We start from the raw sequence: 16,886 nt of genomic DNA, 5'->3' as shown, positions 1-16,886 counted from the left end.
AAGATATTTAATATAAATTAGTGCTGGGAATCGATTAATCGTGATTAATTGCATCCAAAATAAAAGTTTGTGTTTACATAATATATGTGTGTGTACTGTATAATTATTATGTATATATAAGTACACACACACACATGCATGCATATATTTAGGAAAAAATATTTATATATTAAATATTTATATATATACGATAAATTAAATAAAAAAATATATATATAGTATATACATGCAATATTTCTTAAATATTTACATGCATGTGTGTGTATTTATATATACATAATAATTATACAGTACACACACATATATTATGTAAACACAAACTTTTATTTTAGATGTGATTCATCGATCACCCAGCACAGCACTAATATAAATATAAATATATTATGTATTAAAATATTTTATATAATAAATTTAAATTATGAAAAAAAATATGATTTTTAAACACAAAATTCCTGATCTAATGTACAGTAAGTCATAACAGGAATTGTTATATCAGTTACATACGCTCCAATCGACACGGATGACTTCACCCTTGGTCTCATGATACACTGCTGAGTGAACATAATCTGCAAGAAAACGCAATTAATTGCTGGTCAAGAACTAACAAATTTTATATCTGACCATTGTCTTATACAAGTAAATATTTGTGTTAGTTCTTTGGTACTTACAATTCTTCTGTAGTAGTCAGGTGTTTTTTTCTGAAAAGCAATTTTAGAAGCAGTTTAAGTGCAAAGAAAGGGAATGGTGACTCATACTAGAGGATAGTGTTGAAAACAAAAGATTGACATTTGAACATGTTTGGTTTATGAGTCATGAAAGAGATTGAATATGGTTGCTTTGTGGACTCGCAATGTCATTTTACAAAGCATGTACTCATATTTCTATTACACAGAGCCCACTTTATGATCCACTGAGTATGTGCTTTCATTTTTGAAGTCATCTGATTTTTCTTGTCATGTGCTTCCACATGTAAGTTTAGGAATCAAACCTGTAGAAAAGAAAGTGAGAACGGTGTAAGACAAGCCTATTTTATTGAACACAGTGAGACATTTGGAGTGCTAAGCAGTGCTATTATGATCATTTAAATCCTATTGGATATAAGCTGACATACTAGAAATATCCTTGATAAGCCTAGCCTTGATAATCTCAGCAGTATTATCTGTTAATGTTGGTTATACATTGTTTCATTACAAGATTCTTCATCAAGACACCATATTTTGAAAGCGTGGTTATCATAATTTGTTTCTATTTTAGCTCCTTATACGTTATAATTAAGCGTCAAACATACCTTTACCTCCACCAAATTGGGGTCGACCATCCTTTCGTGTCCATAGTCCATGGCACTAACTGTTCCTGGCTGTTGAGTGAAAATAATACACTTATATTTAACTATAATGTCTTTCTAAAGCTCTGAAGCTTTAGTTAAAGACACCCTGTGGTGAAAATCAAGGTTTTAATGTTGTTTATATGTCTATAACCCTATTCGGACGGTTAATTGTTTCTCACATGAAAGTCCGTAAAAATAAATTTGCATGCCACCTCAGTGATAAAACTCGTGCATTCGGATGATGATTTATTCACGGTGGAGGAGCGAGTTTTGTGATCTTGTTCACCTGGGAATGCGCTGCTCACGTGTGGTCAATAACATGATTGTATGCTGTAAATAAAATGTCATATGCCTGGTATAATAAGAATAAATGCATATTTAATTTAATAATAGGAAAATAATATCGTAATTATTATTTAATTATTTAAATCTGTTTAAAAATTGGAAGATATATAGCACATTATAGTTAAAAGGGTTTTCTGTCTTGTATTTTATCTCAAAATAAAGGATGTAATTTTATTCCACATGGAAATGTGCGGAAATAAGTTAACACACCCTCTTATTTACATGAGGTAAACATATTGCTACTTGGTTATAATAACGGCCCATTTCAAATGTTTACGTGCTTTTCTTCTTTTTATTTTTTGAGCAGTGATGAAATATATTGCTCTTGTAAATACTTTCCAGCATTTCAGTAATAAAAGTCTAGATCTTTAAAATACATCCAAATTATAGCGAAGCGCAACCGTACGGTACTTTTGCAGTGGTCAAAAAGGACATTAACAGTGAATTTTGAAGTGATATATAATTGAAAACTCGGAGATGTGGATTCAGACGGCAATTAAATTACCACACGCCCTTAGTGTTTGTCAAAAAAACAGTAGGTAATTCAGCTGGGGATTTTTAGGTGGGTGGTGGGAGAAAAACACTTGGGGTTACTTGGCTGTAACCCTGTTCCCTGATAAAGCGGAACGAGATGCTGCATAAGCTTATGCAAATGGGAAATGTCTTTGACATAACCAGCTGTGAAAATAGTGTGAAAACACGTCAATGAAATTGACCCGGCGGTATTTATAGCCTCGGCCGGTGACGTAATAGGCGCACCTGCTGCACGAGGCTATAAATAGATGAGCTTCAGCTGGAGCAAACCAGATCTTCTTTGTTTGAAGACCCGTCCTGAAGCATCATCAGCACCTAGCAATGCAGCATCTCGTTCCGCTTTATCAGGGAACAGGGTTACAGTCAAGTAACCCCAAGTGTTCCCTTTCAAAAGCTACACTCAATGCTGCATAAGCTTATGCAAATGGAAATGAGAATACCCACGCCGCCGTGCTTGATGGTGCCTGGACCCCTTACGGTTGTGTAGGTGTGCACAAGAACGCAAGAAGCCTCATGCATTAGCCTGTGATGTCGACTCAAGGACATGAGAGCCCAGAGTGGCATGAGCATCCAAGCTATAAAGTCTTAAGAATGTGTGTGGAGAGGACCAACCTGCCGCATCACAAACACTTTGTAAGGGAGCACCCCTTGCTAACGCAGTAGAAGAGGCGACTCCCCTGGTGGAGTGAGCCCTTAATCCTATAGGTGAAGCTTGACCGCGCACCTCATAGGCAAGAGTAGTAGCATCCCTGACCCAATGTGACATTGTTTGATGGTGGCAGAACCTCTGTTACGGCCCCCATGGCAAACAAACAGTTGCTCTGACTTACGCCACTGGCTAGTGCGGTGGACGTAGGCCTGAAGAGCATGGACTGGACACAGTCTATGAAGTTTCTCCTGATCCGGCGTTGTGAACGGCAGAGGGCAGAAGGTTTCAAGAGTGACAGGATGTACAGTCGACAAAGGAACCTTAGGCAGGTAGACAGGGTGGGGATGCAAAATCACTTTCACCAAACCTGGGGCAAAGTCTAAGCAGGATGGCGATATTGACAGAGCCTGCATGTCCCCAATTCTTTTCAGAGAAGTTATAGCCATAAGAAAAACCATCTTTAGAGTCAGAAGTTCGTCAGACGCTGATTCTAGAGGTTCAAAGGGGGTCTCAACCAGACCCTCGAGGGCTAAAACTAAGTCATAACTCATAATGGAGGCCACAACTGCCTGGCACAACAAAGTGAGCAGGCAGAAGATGCCTCCCAAGCGGCACCCCATCCACCAGGGCATGGCAAGCCAAAAGAGCGGCCACATAAACCCTGAGCGTGGAGGGGCAAGCTAATGTTTCAAAGGGGGTCTCAACCAGACCCTCGAGGACTAAAGCTAAGTCCCATGAAGGGATCTTGGTTCTAACAGGTGGCCTCAACCGCCTACCCCACGAATGAAGCGAGCGAGTAGAGGATGTCTCCCAAGCGACACCCCATCCACCAAGGCGTGGCAAGCCGAAAGAGCGGCCACATGAACCCTGAGAGTGGAGGGGCAGGTGCCTGATGACAACTTTTCTTGCAGAAAATCCAGAACTGAAGTTACCTGGCAGTTGACTGAATCTACATTGTGTCGTACACCACCTTTCAAAGACCCCATTTATTAGCATAAACTTTCCGAGTGGAGGAAGCTCTAGCACTTAGGATGGTCTCAATAACTGCAGGCGAAAGCCCCGTGTCCCTCAGTTGGTGCCCTTCAGGGGCCAAACATGAAGGTTCCACAGGTCGGGCCTGGAATGGAATATCGTGCCCTCTGCCTGAGACAGAAGGTCCCTCCTCGCCGGAATCGCCCAAGGCGAGCCGTTGAGGAGAGACACTATCTCCGAGAACCAAACCCTGTTCGACCAACGCAGCGCTATCGATAAGAAGCAAGACCCTTGTTGGCGAACCCCGGCTAGAACTCCCAGGAGCAGAGCGACTGGAAGGAGGGCATACAGACACATTTTGGGCCATGTATGAACCATCACATCCAGACCCAGCGGGGCTGGGTGACAGAGAGAAGCAGGGACATTGCGCTGTCTGAGAAGAGGCGAAGAGGTCCACTCCCTGTGGTCAGCTCTGTAAAATCTGATCCAGATCTGCTTGACTACTTCTGGGTGGAGTTTCCACCCCCCCATCTGTAACTCTGTCTGGACAGTAAATCTGCTCCCACATTCAACCCTTGAATGTACACTGCTCGAGTGACAGGAACTTGTTCTGAGCCCAGAGAAAAATCTGTCTCACTATTCTGATAGCGTGAGCACAGACCCCCCTGGTGATTATATACGAGATATTTAGCTGTACTGTCCACCCGCACTAGGACATGACAGCCCCTCAATTGGGGGAGAAAGTATTTCAGGGCCAGAAATACAGCCGTCAACTCGAGGCAGTTGATGTGCCAACTGAGTTGATGACCCTCCCATTCCCGTTGGGCTGGACGACCACTTAAGGCCGCACCCCAGCCCGTCAGGGAAGCGTCCGTCGTTAGCAACTTGCGACGACAAGGTACGCCTAGAGTGGGACCCAAGGCAAAAACTGGGGTCTGAACCACATAGTTAGTGTACGAAGCCACATGGCGCGCCACTTTATTTGCCTGAGGATTGGCCCTAAGTCCTCTGGCTTTGAGCCACAACTGAAACGGTCTTATGTGCAACAACCCCAAAGGGAAACCCGTGGATGCTGATGCCATTAGACCTAACACTCTGGTACTGATGATCAGTAAGATCTTGGTCTAGCCTGACTTTGCTCAGGGAATACTGAATGGTCTTGATTCAAGCGGGAAACCATTGTGCCCACCTTGTGACCAAAAACCGAACAAACCCTAGATAAGCCGTTTTCTGGGCAGGAGAAAAAACACTTTTCTTGGTGTTGAGTCTCAACCCTAGAAAAACTAGATGAGCCAACACACTGTGTTGAAGCACCATCTCATGTGATTGTGCTAATTTTAGCAATTGCCTTTGTAATTCAAAATTTGAATGCCCCGGAATCCCAATGGAGCCGGTAATACATCCATACATTTTGTATACGTGCGGTTACAAGGCTAGCCAAATGGAAGACCCGAAATTGGTAAGCTTTTGCCCCCAAGAGCGAACCTCAGGAACTTCCTGTGTTGTGGCAGACTTTATATGCGAATACATGCGTCCTTCGGATCAATCGTGCCGAATCCAATCACAATGTTGAATATGCGACACGACCGCCTTCACTGTAACATCTTGACCTTGAGTACTTTAACTGCTTCACGGTTTAAGACTCGAAGATCTGAGATTGGACACCCCCCCACCCTACTGGGGACCAGGAAGTAACTGCTGTCACTTGTGACAGTACGAACGCCAACTCCGCCTTCACGGAAGTGGAGACCACGCCGTTCAAACAAGGAGGATGAAAAATAAATTAGTTTACTAATTTTTACCGTGCTTAACACCCATGCAGAAACGCCTGGCAGAAGTTCACACGCTGCCTGAGACTCTGAGAGTGACAATTTTAACACTTCCTGTTGAGGGATGTTAGACGTTCTATGTCCTGGATGATAGCAGGATTTAAACACTGAACGTCTAACTGGAAACCACTGCCCCCCCGAATCACCAGAGGCGGCGGGGATGGAGTAGTTCTGAGGATAACGGGGTGGGGCGAGCAAATGTTTGACACGCCCTGTCCCGTGGGGGCAGGCTGGGCACCAGACCACCGGACTTCTTATATTGATGACAGTCCCGAGGTCTGCCCTGGGAGGTTGTTGAGGATGACGAGCTGGTCTCCAGTCTTTACGAGGGAGAGCGCGACTCGCCACACTCTGCTTATTACCCCCCTAAATCTTGAAGGACTGAAGAGAGGTTGTGTGGCTGATAGCCCCTCCCCTTGAGTGCATTGAGGAAGAAACTGAGTGAACACTTCATGTTTCTTCCACTCCTTTAAATCTGGCCACTACAGAGTTAACTGAGTCACCAAATGAACCACTCAAATCCTTCAGAAGGTCAGCCTGATATGCCTGCAAGACAGCCATAGTGTGCAGCGCAGCACCAGCCTGTCCCTTTATATTTATTATTCTTATATAAATCATATACAATATATATTCCATATAAAATAATATATTATATATATATATTCCATATAAAATAATATACAATATATAATTCATATATATAAGCTTTGCCCATGACAGCCGACGTTTATTTTCTACATGGCTTTGTGGGGAGGTATGTCTCTTTAATGAAAATGCAGACCCAGGCGAGAGATAGCTCGTGAGCGTCTCCCACCTGGGGTATTCTCACATATCCACGCGATTTCGCACCCATGATAGTCGAAAATGTCGAAGTCAAGGGTACAAAAACACGTGAAGTAAATGCTTTCTAGACAGAAACCTCAAGCTCACTGCGTTCGGGGATCTCTCATTCACGGTACCAGACAAACTGCCCTGGCCACCGCGCGAACAACCACCTCGATAAATTCCTCGTATGGATTCACCATCATGTGAGGAACGATCGCAGGCGGCTGCTCGAGGTCCGCGGACCCAGAGATTCATCATCATTCCCCGTGCGAGCCGAAGAAACGCCGGAGCGCGCTTCAGGATCACGCGGGGAAACATGCATTTGGTGAGCGAGCAAGCGAAAGGGACGGACCCGTCTCTTGCTCGTTGTTATATATTCACGAGGCCAGCCACCAAATGCTATCAAACATACTTTACTGGTGTTCAGATCACATATTGATTACATCACATTTCACACGTGCAAATCACATCACGTGACTTAAATACTCTCTTCCCAGGCATCGGAACCAATGACTGCACATCATACATATATACACATTATCCCAAATACACCACATTTCCTCATTATCCACATTATCAGTTCAAAAGCACCACATTTGATCAAAGTCTCAATTCCTAAAACGCTGTGGTAATTTAATAGTCCGTTTAGAGCGACGTAGACCCCCTGGACTTGGAATCAGAGGTTCCGTTGGTTCAAAACGCACCTCAGAGTCAAATGTACCTGGAATTCCAGCAAATCCAGAATCTTGATCGTTGAGTTCAGCATTTTGAGCTTGATCCTTAGATTCAGCAGATTGAGCAGTCTTCTTTTCATTCGGTGGCATTGGAATCTCTGAGGACGAAGTGCGTGGTCTCAATTGATCACCATGCCGTCTATACACAGTATCCGATGCTGGATCACGTACCTTGTACGAAACAGGTCCTGTCTGTTGTGTAATCACTCCAGATAACCACTTCGGATCTCCTCCCACTGTACTTCGCAGGAACACAGAATCATCCACAGCAAAGGATCTCTCTCTAGCCCGATAGTCATGTTGATTTTTCTGCAAATACTGTTTTCTGCGAACCGTCTCATGAATGTTTGGTTTCAGGAAGTCCAGCCTGGTGCGGATGTGTTTCTTCAAAAATAAATCAGATGGTGACTGACCTGTGGTACAATTAGGAGTTGTGCGATAGCGCAATAAAAATAAAGATAGTCTATCATCAATGCACATTTGCTCATTAGTCAATTTCTTCATACCCCTCTTGAATGTCTGGACATATCTTTCTGCCAATCCATTTGTTGCTGGGTGTTTTGGTGCACTTCTGGTATGCATAATACCATTCTGCTTCACAAATCTTTGGAATTCATCAGAAGTAAAAGTAGTTGCATTATCAGTCACGATTTGCTCAGGTAATCCATATGCAGAAAACAATCTTTTCAATCTGGTAATAGTAGCTTGAGAAGTAATCTGTGGCATACGAAAAACTTCCAACCACTTAGAATGAGCATCAACAATGATCATAAACATGTTGTTCAAGAACGGCCCAGCAAAATCCACATGCAACCTTTTCCAACACTCACCCGGGAATTCCCAAGGATGAAGAGGAACGTGACTTGGCATTCTTTGCTCTTGCTGACAGATTTGACACTCCTTGCAAACTCTTTCTATATCCGTATCAATTTTAGGCCACCACACATATTTACGAGTCAGAGCTTTCATTTTAACAATGCCAGGGTGTCCTGAGTGAATTTCCTGTAGTACTGATTTTCGAAATTTGAATGGTACAATCACTCGTGTGCCCCATAGCAGACATCCCTGCTCTACAGACAGTTCATCTCTTTTCGCATAGAATACTTTCAAATCATCTGACACTTCAATTGGCCAACCTTCCATGACATAACGAAAAACTTTAGAAAGTTCTTGATCTGTTCTTGTCATTCTGGCAATCTGTGCTGCATTTAGAGGAGCTTCTTGAAGATGGTTTGTCAAAAGTGTGTTGATATTTGCTGAAATGGCTTCTGTTCCTACATCTGTAATTTCAGGTAATGGAATTCGTGACAAGCCATCTGCATTTCCATGATCTTCTGCCTTGCGATACATGATATGATAATCATATGCAGACAAAATTATCGCCCACCGCTGAATGCGAGCGGCAGCCATCATTGGGAAATGCTTATGTTCACCAAACAGAGTCACTAATGGTCTATGATCAGTTATCAAATTAAAGGATCTTCCCTAAAGATACTGATGGAATTTTTTAACTCCATAGATCACACTCAACGCTTCCTTCTCAATCTGTGAATATTTCTTTTCAGCAGGGGACAACGTTCGTGAAGCATATGCAATGGGATGTTCGTCACCATTTGGCATGATGTGCTGAAGCACCGCACCAATTCCATAAGCGGAAGCATCACATGCTAAAGTCAATGGCAGTTGTGGATCATAATATACTAACACTTTGTCACTGGTGAGCAATTCTTTACACCTACTGAAAGCACCTTGTTCCTTTCCCCCCCAGCACCATATACAGTGGTCTATACAGTGGTGCCAACACTGTGCTCTGCTGTGGTACAAAGCGTCCATAATAATTTACCAAACCTAAAAAAGCTCGTAGTTCCTTCACATTTGATGGTGCTGGCGCATCTTGAATAGCTTTTACTTTGTCTTTTGTTGGATACACCCCTTTTTCATCGATCACATGGCCCAGGTACTCAATTCATGTTTGTCCCCACTCACATTTACATTCCTTTACTCTTAAGCCTGATTCTTGAAGACGCTGTAAGACTTTGCAAATGTTTGTTAGATGTTCTTGCTCATCTTTACCTGTGATCAACAAATCGTCCAAATACACAATCACTTTCAGATCTTTCATCAAATTTTCCATTATTCGTTGAAAAATGGAAGGGGCTGAACTGATGCCAAAAGCAAGACGATTATACACATATAATCCCTTGTGAGTGTTGATTGTCGTATACTTCTTAGAATCATTATCCAGTACGACTTGTTGATATGCCTGCGCCAAGTCAATCTTGGAAAACAACTTCCCTCCACTCAAGGTGGCTAACACTTCCTCGATCCGTGGCAAGGGATACACTTCAGTATTGGCAGCTTGATTAACAGTGACTTTGTAGTCTCCGCATAAGCGAATTGTGGAATCTTTTTTTATAACAGGAACCACTGGAGCAGCCCACTCGCTGTATTTTACTGGGGATATAACATTAGCTTTTTCCAGTCTATTAATTTCCTTCTCCACACGTTCTTTCATAGCAAAAGGAAGAGGACGACTTTTAAAAAACTTGGGTGGCACATCTGGTTTCACTGAAATAGTGGCTTTAATGTCCTTTAGCGTGCCCAGCTCATCCTTAAAGACTTCACTATATTTGTCCAGCACTTCTTGGATAGACCCAGGCTGCTTACTCACATATCGAATTATCTTCCAATTCAGTTTTACTTTCTGAAGCCAGTTTCTCCCACACAGGTTTGGACCATTCCCTTTGACTACAATCAATGGTAACTCATTCACTTGATCCTCATATTGTACAGTAGCTGTGAATTGACCCAATACTGGAATGCATTCACCAGTGTAGGTCTTTAACTTGACCCTAGCTCCCTCCAGTGGCAAATGGCCAAACGATCGTCTATACTCTTGTTGTGAAATGATGCTTACAGCCGCTCCTGTATCAATTTCCATCAATAAATCCTGCTGATTCACAGTAAAATTTACCCGGAAAGGCTGTTTCTCAGTATCACTTAACATGGAAAACATTTCCAGCTCCGGCTCTTCAGCATCCATATAAGCTGTCACTTTGTGCTTGTTCTGTTGTTCAGCATATCTGTTGAGATGTGACTTCATTTTAACTTTGCAAGCTCTCTTTATATGCCCAATCACTCCACAATTGTGACATTTAGAGTTTTTAAAATAACACTCCTGTGCATTATGTTTTTTTCCTTTACAACGATAGCATTGTCTCTGGTTATCAACAGTCTTTGCATTTACCTTATGCACTGTTGTCGCTGAATCCTCTGTTTTCCTCAGTTGCTGCGTATCTCGATCTGCGGTTTCCATACTGTGAGCAACTTCAAGTGCCCGTGCAAAAGTGAGTGTGTCTTCCGAAAGCAATCTTCGTTGACATGCTTCACTTCGGATTCCGCTAACAAAACGATCCCGTAGAGACTCATCCAAACTTGCACCAAAGTCACATTTAGATGCACATTGTTTCAGTTCAGCAACATACTGGGACACAGTTTCATGGGGCTTTTGAACACAGCGTTGAAATCGGAAACCGACCCGTCTCTTGCTCGTTGTTATATATTCACAAGGCCAGCCACCAAATGCTATCAAACATACTTTACTGGTGTTCAGATCACATATTGATTACATCACATTTCACACGTGCAAATCACATCACGTGACTTAAATACCCTCTTCCCAGGCATCGGAACCAATGACTGCACATCATACATATATACACATTATCCCAAATACACCACACTCGTCAACAAACCCATTCGAGAGCTCCGAAAACTGGTGCGGACTGAAAGTAGCCCAGACGAGCATAAAGCATTCTAACTGTAAAGGCATGCAATGCTCGCACTCGTCTGACTCAATGCAGCGACCGCATGCTCTTCCCCAAACACACACAGCAATAAACGTGCACATCCAGTTCTATTTGAAAGAGAACATGGATATACAGCGTTTACTCTGCTGACTCGTTTCCAACTGATTAGATTTAACTAGAACTCTTTCCACTAATGTTTCTTTGTAACAGAGATGAGAAAGAGAGAGAAAAATCTGCACACTGCCATGTTGAAAACTAACTCCTAACAAAGATCTCAAGTTGAGTCTTGAAAGAGAGAGAGAGATTTTTTTTTTTTTTTCAGAGACTTTTTAACACACCATAACACAGAGTTGGTCTGAAAACAAAAAGACCTGGTTTGCTCCAGCTGAAGCTCATCTATTTATAGCCTCGTGCAGCAGGTGCGCCTATTACGTCACCGGCCGAGGCTATAAATACCTCCGGGTCAATTTCATTGACGTGTTTTCACACTATTTTCACAGCTGGTTATGTCAAAGACATTTCCCATTTGCATAAGCTTATGCAGCATTGAGTGTAGCTTTTGAAAGGGAACACTGACATCAAATAAACTGACTAGCTTCTGTAAATTATGAAAATACCTTATGACCCCACGAGAAACAATTACCATCCGAATAGGGCTTATGTGGTGTTTTTTAGGGCTGTAATCAACCAAAGAAAATCTTGGTCGACTGAAGTCCTGAAATTTTCGACTAAAAATCGACTAAAAATGACGTTAGGAAAAAAAAAGTTAAATTAATTAGCTGCGCACTGTGCGCAGTACTTGGTAGCCTTGTTGTCTGCATAAATTAATTATGAATAAACATAAAAAACTAGTAGGCTATTTGCAGTATATTAAATAGTTTGAGAGCTGATTATTTTGCACTGAAATGAGTCTGACACACGAGTCTGTCGGCTCTGACAGCGTTGCATCACGTGCACCTGCACAATATCATAGCCTATGATTTCCCAAAATATAGTACTATTGTCAACTCGATATCATCACAAGAACTTTTGAGGAATATGCAACATAATTTAGACAATTGTTTTTGTCATATGTATTATAATAACTGACAGACAGTATAATTTCAGCCGCTCTGTGCAGCTCGAACGTTAGGAGCTCAGCTTCGCGGCTGAGACACGAATAGACTATTAACTTAAAGCTTTTACTCTTAAACACAAAAGGCACGTCCACTTTAATAAAAAATGAATATTTATTAAACAAGCCAGATCAAGAGCAGAAAAAACGCTCTCACAATTAAATAAATAATATAAGTTACAGAAAACTAGCCTTCTTCTATCTGTCTCTCTTCTCCAGTGGGTTGGGCTAATCCAAAAGTGAAAACAATGGGGGTGTTTTGAAGACAGTCTGTTACCTGTGAAACACGGGTGCTCTGAAAACACCCCCATTAGCAATTAGTGCTTTCCACCTGATGAAATGAACGCGGCGCGGCAAAACTGATGAAATGAACGCGGCAAAACTGATGAAATGAACGCGGCAAAACGGACAGTACAGATCCACTTTTGCGGCACGACTGAAGCGTGGTGTTGTGACGCTTCCCCTCATGTGTATGTTGATGGGCGTTCCTCAAGTTTACCGCTATGGGTGTGCGTTTGAGCCAGCGGGGAATGAAAAAAAAGGACCGGCGAGAGACTTCTCTTCGCCAGTTGGTTGGGCTAATCCAAAAGAAGTGAAAACAATGGGGGTGTTCTGAAGGCAGACTGATACCTGTGAAACAGGGATGCGCTGAAAACACCCCCATTAGCAATTAGTGCTTTCCACCTGATTAAATGAACGCGGCGCAGCAAAACTGATTAAATGAACGCGGCAAAAACTAATTAAATGAACGCTGCAAAAAATCGACCAATCAAAATTTTGGTCGAGCCAGAACGTATCGACCAATAATCGACTAATCGACTGGGAGATTACAGCCCTAGTGTTTTTAATATGCTTTCAGACAATTCATAAGTCAAAACCATTGCTGAGTATTTTCTCCTTAAAACTGCAGTGAACCAAGCTCAGTCTCAAAAACGTGTTTTGAAATCGACGGTGTTTCTTACGTCACAAACTACCTTGTAGTATGCGGGCTTTAGCATATCATTAACTATGACTGCTCTGAAGCAGGGGAGAAGCCAGGTTATCCCAGTATATTTTTCTGTTGATATGAAAAATCGGCTACATTTATAATTCACTCTTACACTTCTTCTTCTGAATCAGTTTCTGGTTCAAACATATATGTCTGAATTAAACCAGTATTTCCACTAGCCATTGTGCAGTGTTTACTACAGTACAGCGTCTACTAAACTGAGCTTGTGTGATTGTGTGGAGGCGTGGATAATTAGCTTATTCATGCGTATATTAAATGAAGCAAGGGTGTAGAGTTACATTCAAGCTATTTTAAGGCATGAGGAATATATATATTTTTTTTTACAGGAAAAAAACATTTAAATGTGTCATTTTTGGTGATCAAAGATGATTTTTTAAAGGATAAAATGATTGACTACAGGGGGACTTTAACAGAAGCCTGACTGCAGAATTAGGAAAATAGCAAGATAATTAAAATTCCTAAACACTCAGTCCAGTCCAGAATTAACTCACCGGTGGCCGATGTACAACCCAGTAAGCCCGTTCCTGACAGTCAAAAACCACCCGGTCTGGCTTCTTCCTCTCCTTACCCGCCCTGCACAAATAAGCAATAGGTCTTGCAATATGCTGACCAAATAGTATAAACCCTTTGTGAACCTTACCGAAATGTTTTGTGAAAAGTTCTGTGCCAATAATTTCAAATAATTCACGCAGTGAAAAAGACCCATTCTCGAATTGATCCATGATAAATCATAAATATTCTCCAATATTTTAAGTAAAGCATGTGTGACCCACCTGTACTGCTCTTTGGCCTGCATTACAATAAAATCCCACTTGTGATTCATCCATTTGTAAAGATTGTTGTATTCTTCCTGGGTTGAGAAACACACATATTTTATGTCATATGTATATGTTTTACTTCCTAAGTATCATGCAATTTATTATAGCTAATTACATCTTTCTATGCATTACAAAATCATATGTTTTGTTGTAATCAATTGGTTAATTGGTTCCTGACCAATCAAGAATAGCACTTATCACTGTTTGTCTGTTTAATAATATATACATAAAAAAGTCCTGTGTTCTGTTCTAGATTAATTGAGACTTGTTACAGCACTTGCATTTTGTTGTCCCTGACTGTTCTTGTTGCTTCTATTGCACTCATTTGTAAGTCGCTTAGGATAAAAGCGTCTGCTAAATGACTAAATGTAAATATATATATATATATATATATATATTTAAAGCATGATTATTAAGACAGCGAAGAATATGTTGTCGCATTACCTGTTCATACAGCTCCAACATTCCTTTCTTGCGTATATTTCTCTTTGCCAAATAGATTGCTGCAAAAAGCACATAAAAACATCTGACCTTGCCAGTAAAAGTAAATTGAAAGATGCGATGTGACTCAACAAGAAAACAATTGATTAAATTCTTTATCTCAGACATCTGTTTGAAAGCATAATGAATAACCTCACTGGTAATTATTGCTATGACAACCTATCAGCATGCATGGAAAATGAAAGATGATTACACACCATAGTCTGTGTCTTCCACTGGCCATTGTTGCGCAGGCCAAAAATATGGTGTCTGGAAGAAGAAATATGGAACAAAATGTAAACGATTAGTACAAAGAAGCATTTACTTTATACATATGTCAAGTCATAAGGCACTGCAAAAAGGGCTATCAAAAGAAATTTTTCACTTACACACATGCTACTTTCAAACCTTTTATCGGTTGGTAAGATTTTTTTATGTTTTCTCTTATGCTCACAAAAGTTAGATTTATTTGATCAATCTAAAACAATAAAGTAAAACAATAATATTGTGAAATTTATATGAATAATGGCTCTCTATTGTAATATATTTTAAAATGTAATAATATAGTCCTGTGATGGCAAAGCTGAATTTTCAGCAGACATTAGTCTTTAATTAGTCCTTCAGTATCACATGATCCTTCAGAAATCATTGTAATATGCTAAATTTAGTGCTTAAGAAACATTTAATCAATGATGAAAACAGTTGTGCTGCTTAATATTTTGGTGGAAACCGTGATACATTTTTTCTGTGTTCTTTGATGAATAGAATGTTCAATATATATATATATATATATATATATATATATATATATATATATATATATATATATATATATATATATATATATATATATATATATATATATATATATATATATATATATATATATATATATATATGGTTTCACTTTATTTCGATAGTCCACTTTAAACATTCTACTAACTATAAGTAACTTTGCAACTACATGTCAACTAACTGTCATTGGAGTATTAGTTGACTGTCAGTAGACTGGTAGGTTATGGTTAGGTGTTAGGGTTCGGGTTAGTAGAATAAGTTGAATTGAAGTTGCCAAGTTACTTATAGTCAGTAGAATGTCTGTTGGGGGACCAAAAAAAATAAAGTTTTAGTAAATATTAATCAGACAGTCTAAAAATACTCTAATGACAGTTAGTTGACATGTAGTTGCAAAGTTACTTATAGTAAGTAGAATGTCTAAAGTGGACTATCAAAATAAAGTGTTACCATATATATATTGGTTACACTTTATTTGAAGGTGATGTAGTTACATTGTACTTACTCAAATAAGTACTGAGTAATATTAATTAATTACATGTGCTTACTATAGAGTTATGGCTAGGGTTTGGTTTAGGGTTAGTTACTTGTAATTATGCATAATTTACTGTTATTACAATAGTAAGTAAATGTAACTACGTCACCTTAAAATAAAGTGTTACCATTTTTATTGGGTACATTATAATGTCTTTACCAAGTTACCTGAAAGCGATACAGGGATGTGTCTGGTTTCAGGATAAGTCTCTTATGATCTTGTAGTGGATAGATGTACCCAAACGCCACAATCATGGTCCCCATAGCTCGGGCCTCTAAACATTAAGTGTGAGAAAATAACTTAACTTAAACCCAAATGAACAGAACAACATCTCACCCCATCATGTTTCATAGCACTAGAATATTTATTCAAGCCTATCTGAATTATAAAGACCTGGACTGGGAGATATTCTTATCATTATTATATTACTAAACACAAAAAAACAATATACTAGACTTACCCGAGGCATCTAGTTTGAATCGATTAGCGATCCATGCAACAATATCTTCCCCTGAAAGAACAATATATGCAATAAACAACATTTCAGAGCAATAAAAGACTATCAGTGGGTGGAAATGTTGGCCTTCAGATTGAATGTGCCCACCAGGATTCATCAGTGCACACACACCATGAGAGAGAATATGGAGAGAGAAGCAGGGTCACTATAATCAACTAAAACTATAAAAATGCATTAATTGAAATTAAACAAATGTTAACAGAAATAAAAATCAATACATATAAAAACTTTATTTCAGCTAGTTGCCTTGGCAACATTTGCCATTTTCATTTAGTTTAACTGATGTACTAAAATAAATAAAACTTAAAAAAATGTACCTTATGTAGCCCTGCCCCTTTTCAGCGTTGTGTTTGTTGTGTTCTGTCTTGTGGTTTGTATTTCCAAAGCATGAAGAAAAAGCGAATTACAAATTTATGAATGCTAACTGTCGTACGTGCATTCACGAGAGACTGGCGTCCCAGCGTATGACGTAGGACGCTCCGGTGAGAATATGCTTGTTCTCGTGAGAACCAAGTTTTGTTTTGCTCTATCCTCTGCGCTTCCGCGTTCGTCACCGGAACTTATACTACGACTGCGTCCTACGTCATGCACTGGAGC

The 16,886-nt window shown here is 40.2% G+C and overlaps 1 protein-coding gene across 1 annotated transcript in view; it reads right to left on the bottom strand.

The window, feature by feature from the left end:
• rgs9b (regulator of G protein signaling 9b) overlaps positions 1-16,886 on the bottom strand; it is a 33,117-nt gene that overhangs the window by 8,434 nt on the left and 7,797 nt on the right. The window contains exons 3-11 of the mRNA XM_079845873.1: positions 16,233-16,283; positions 15,940-16,046; positions 14,664-14,715; positions 14,410-14,468; positions 13,921-13,997; positions 13,639-13,720; positions 1,295-1,357; positions 669-698; positions 505-566 (exon numbers count right to left, since the gene is read on the bottom strand). Coding sequence (XP_079701999.1) covers positions 505-566; positions 669-698; positions 1,295-1,357; positions 13,639-13,720; positions 13,921-13,997; positions 14,410-14,468; positions 14,664-14,715; positions 15,940-16,046; positions 16,233-16,283 — 583 coding nt within the window. The remainder of the gene's footprint in view (positions 1-504; positions 567-668; positions 699-1,294; positions 1,358-13,638; positions 13,721-13,920; positions 13,998-14,409; positions 14,469-14,663; positions 14,716-15,939; positions 16,047-16,232; positions 16,284-16,886) is intronic.

The sequence above is a fragment of the Gobio gobio genome (assembly GCF_949357685.1).
Source record: "Gobio gobio genome assembly, chromosome: 20".
Taxonomy (NCBI): Eukaryota; Metazoa; Chordata; class Actinopteri; order Cypriniformes; family Gobionidae; genus Gobio; species Gobio gobio.
Note: the sequence above shows the minus strand (reverse complement) of the source record. Positions and strands in the feature narration are given on the sequence as shown.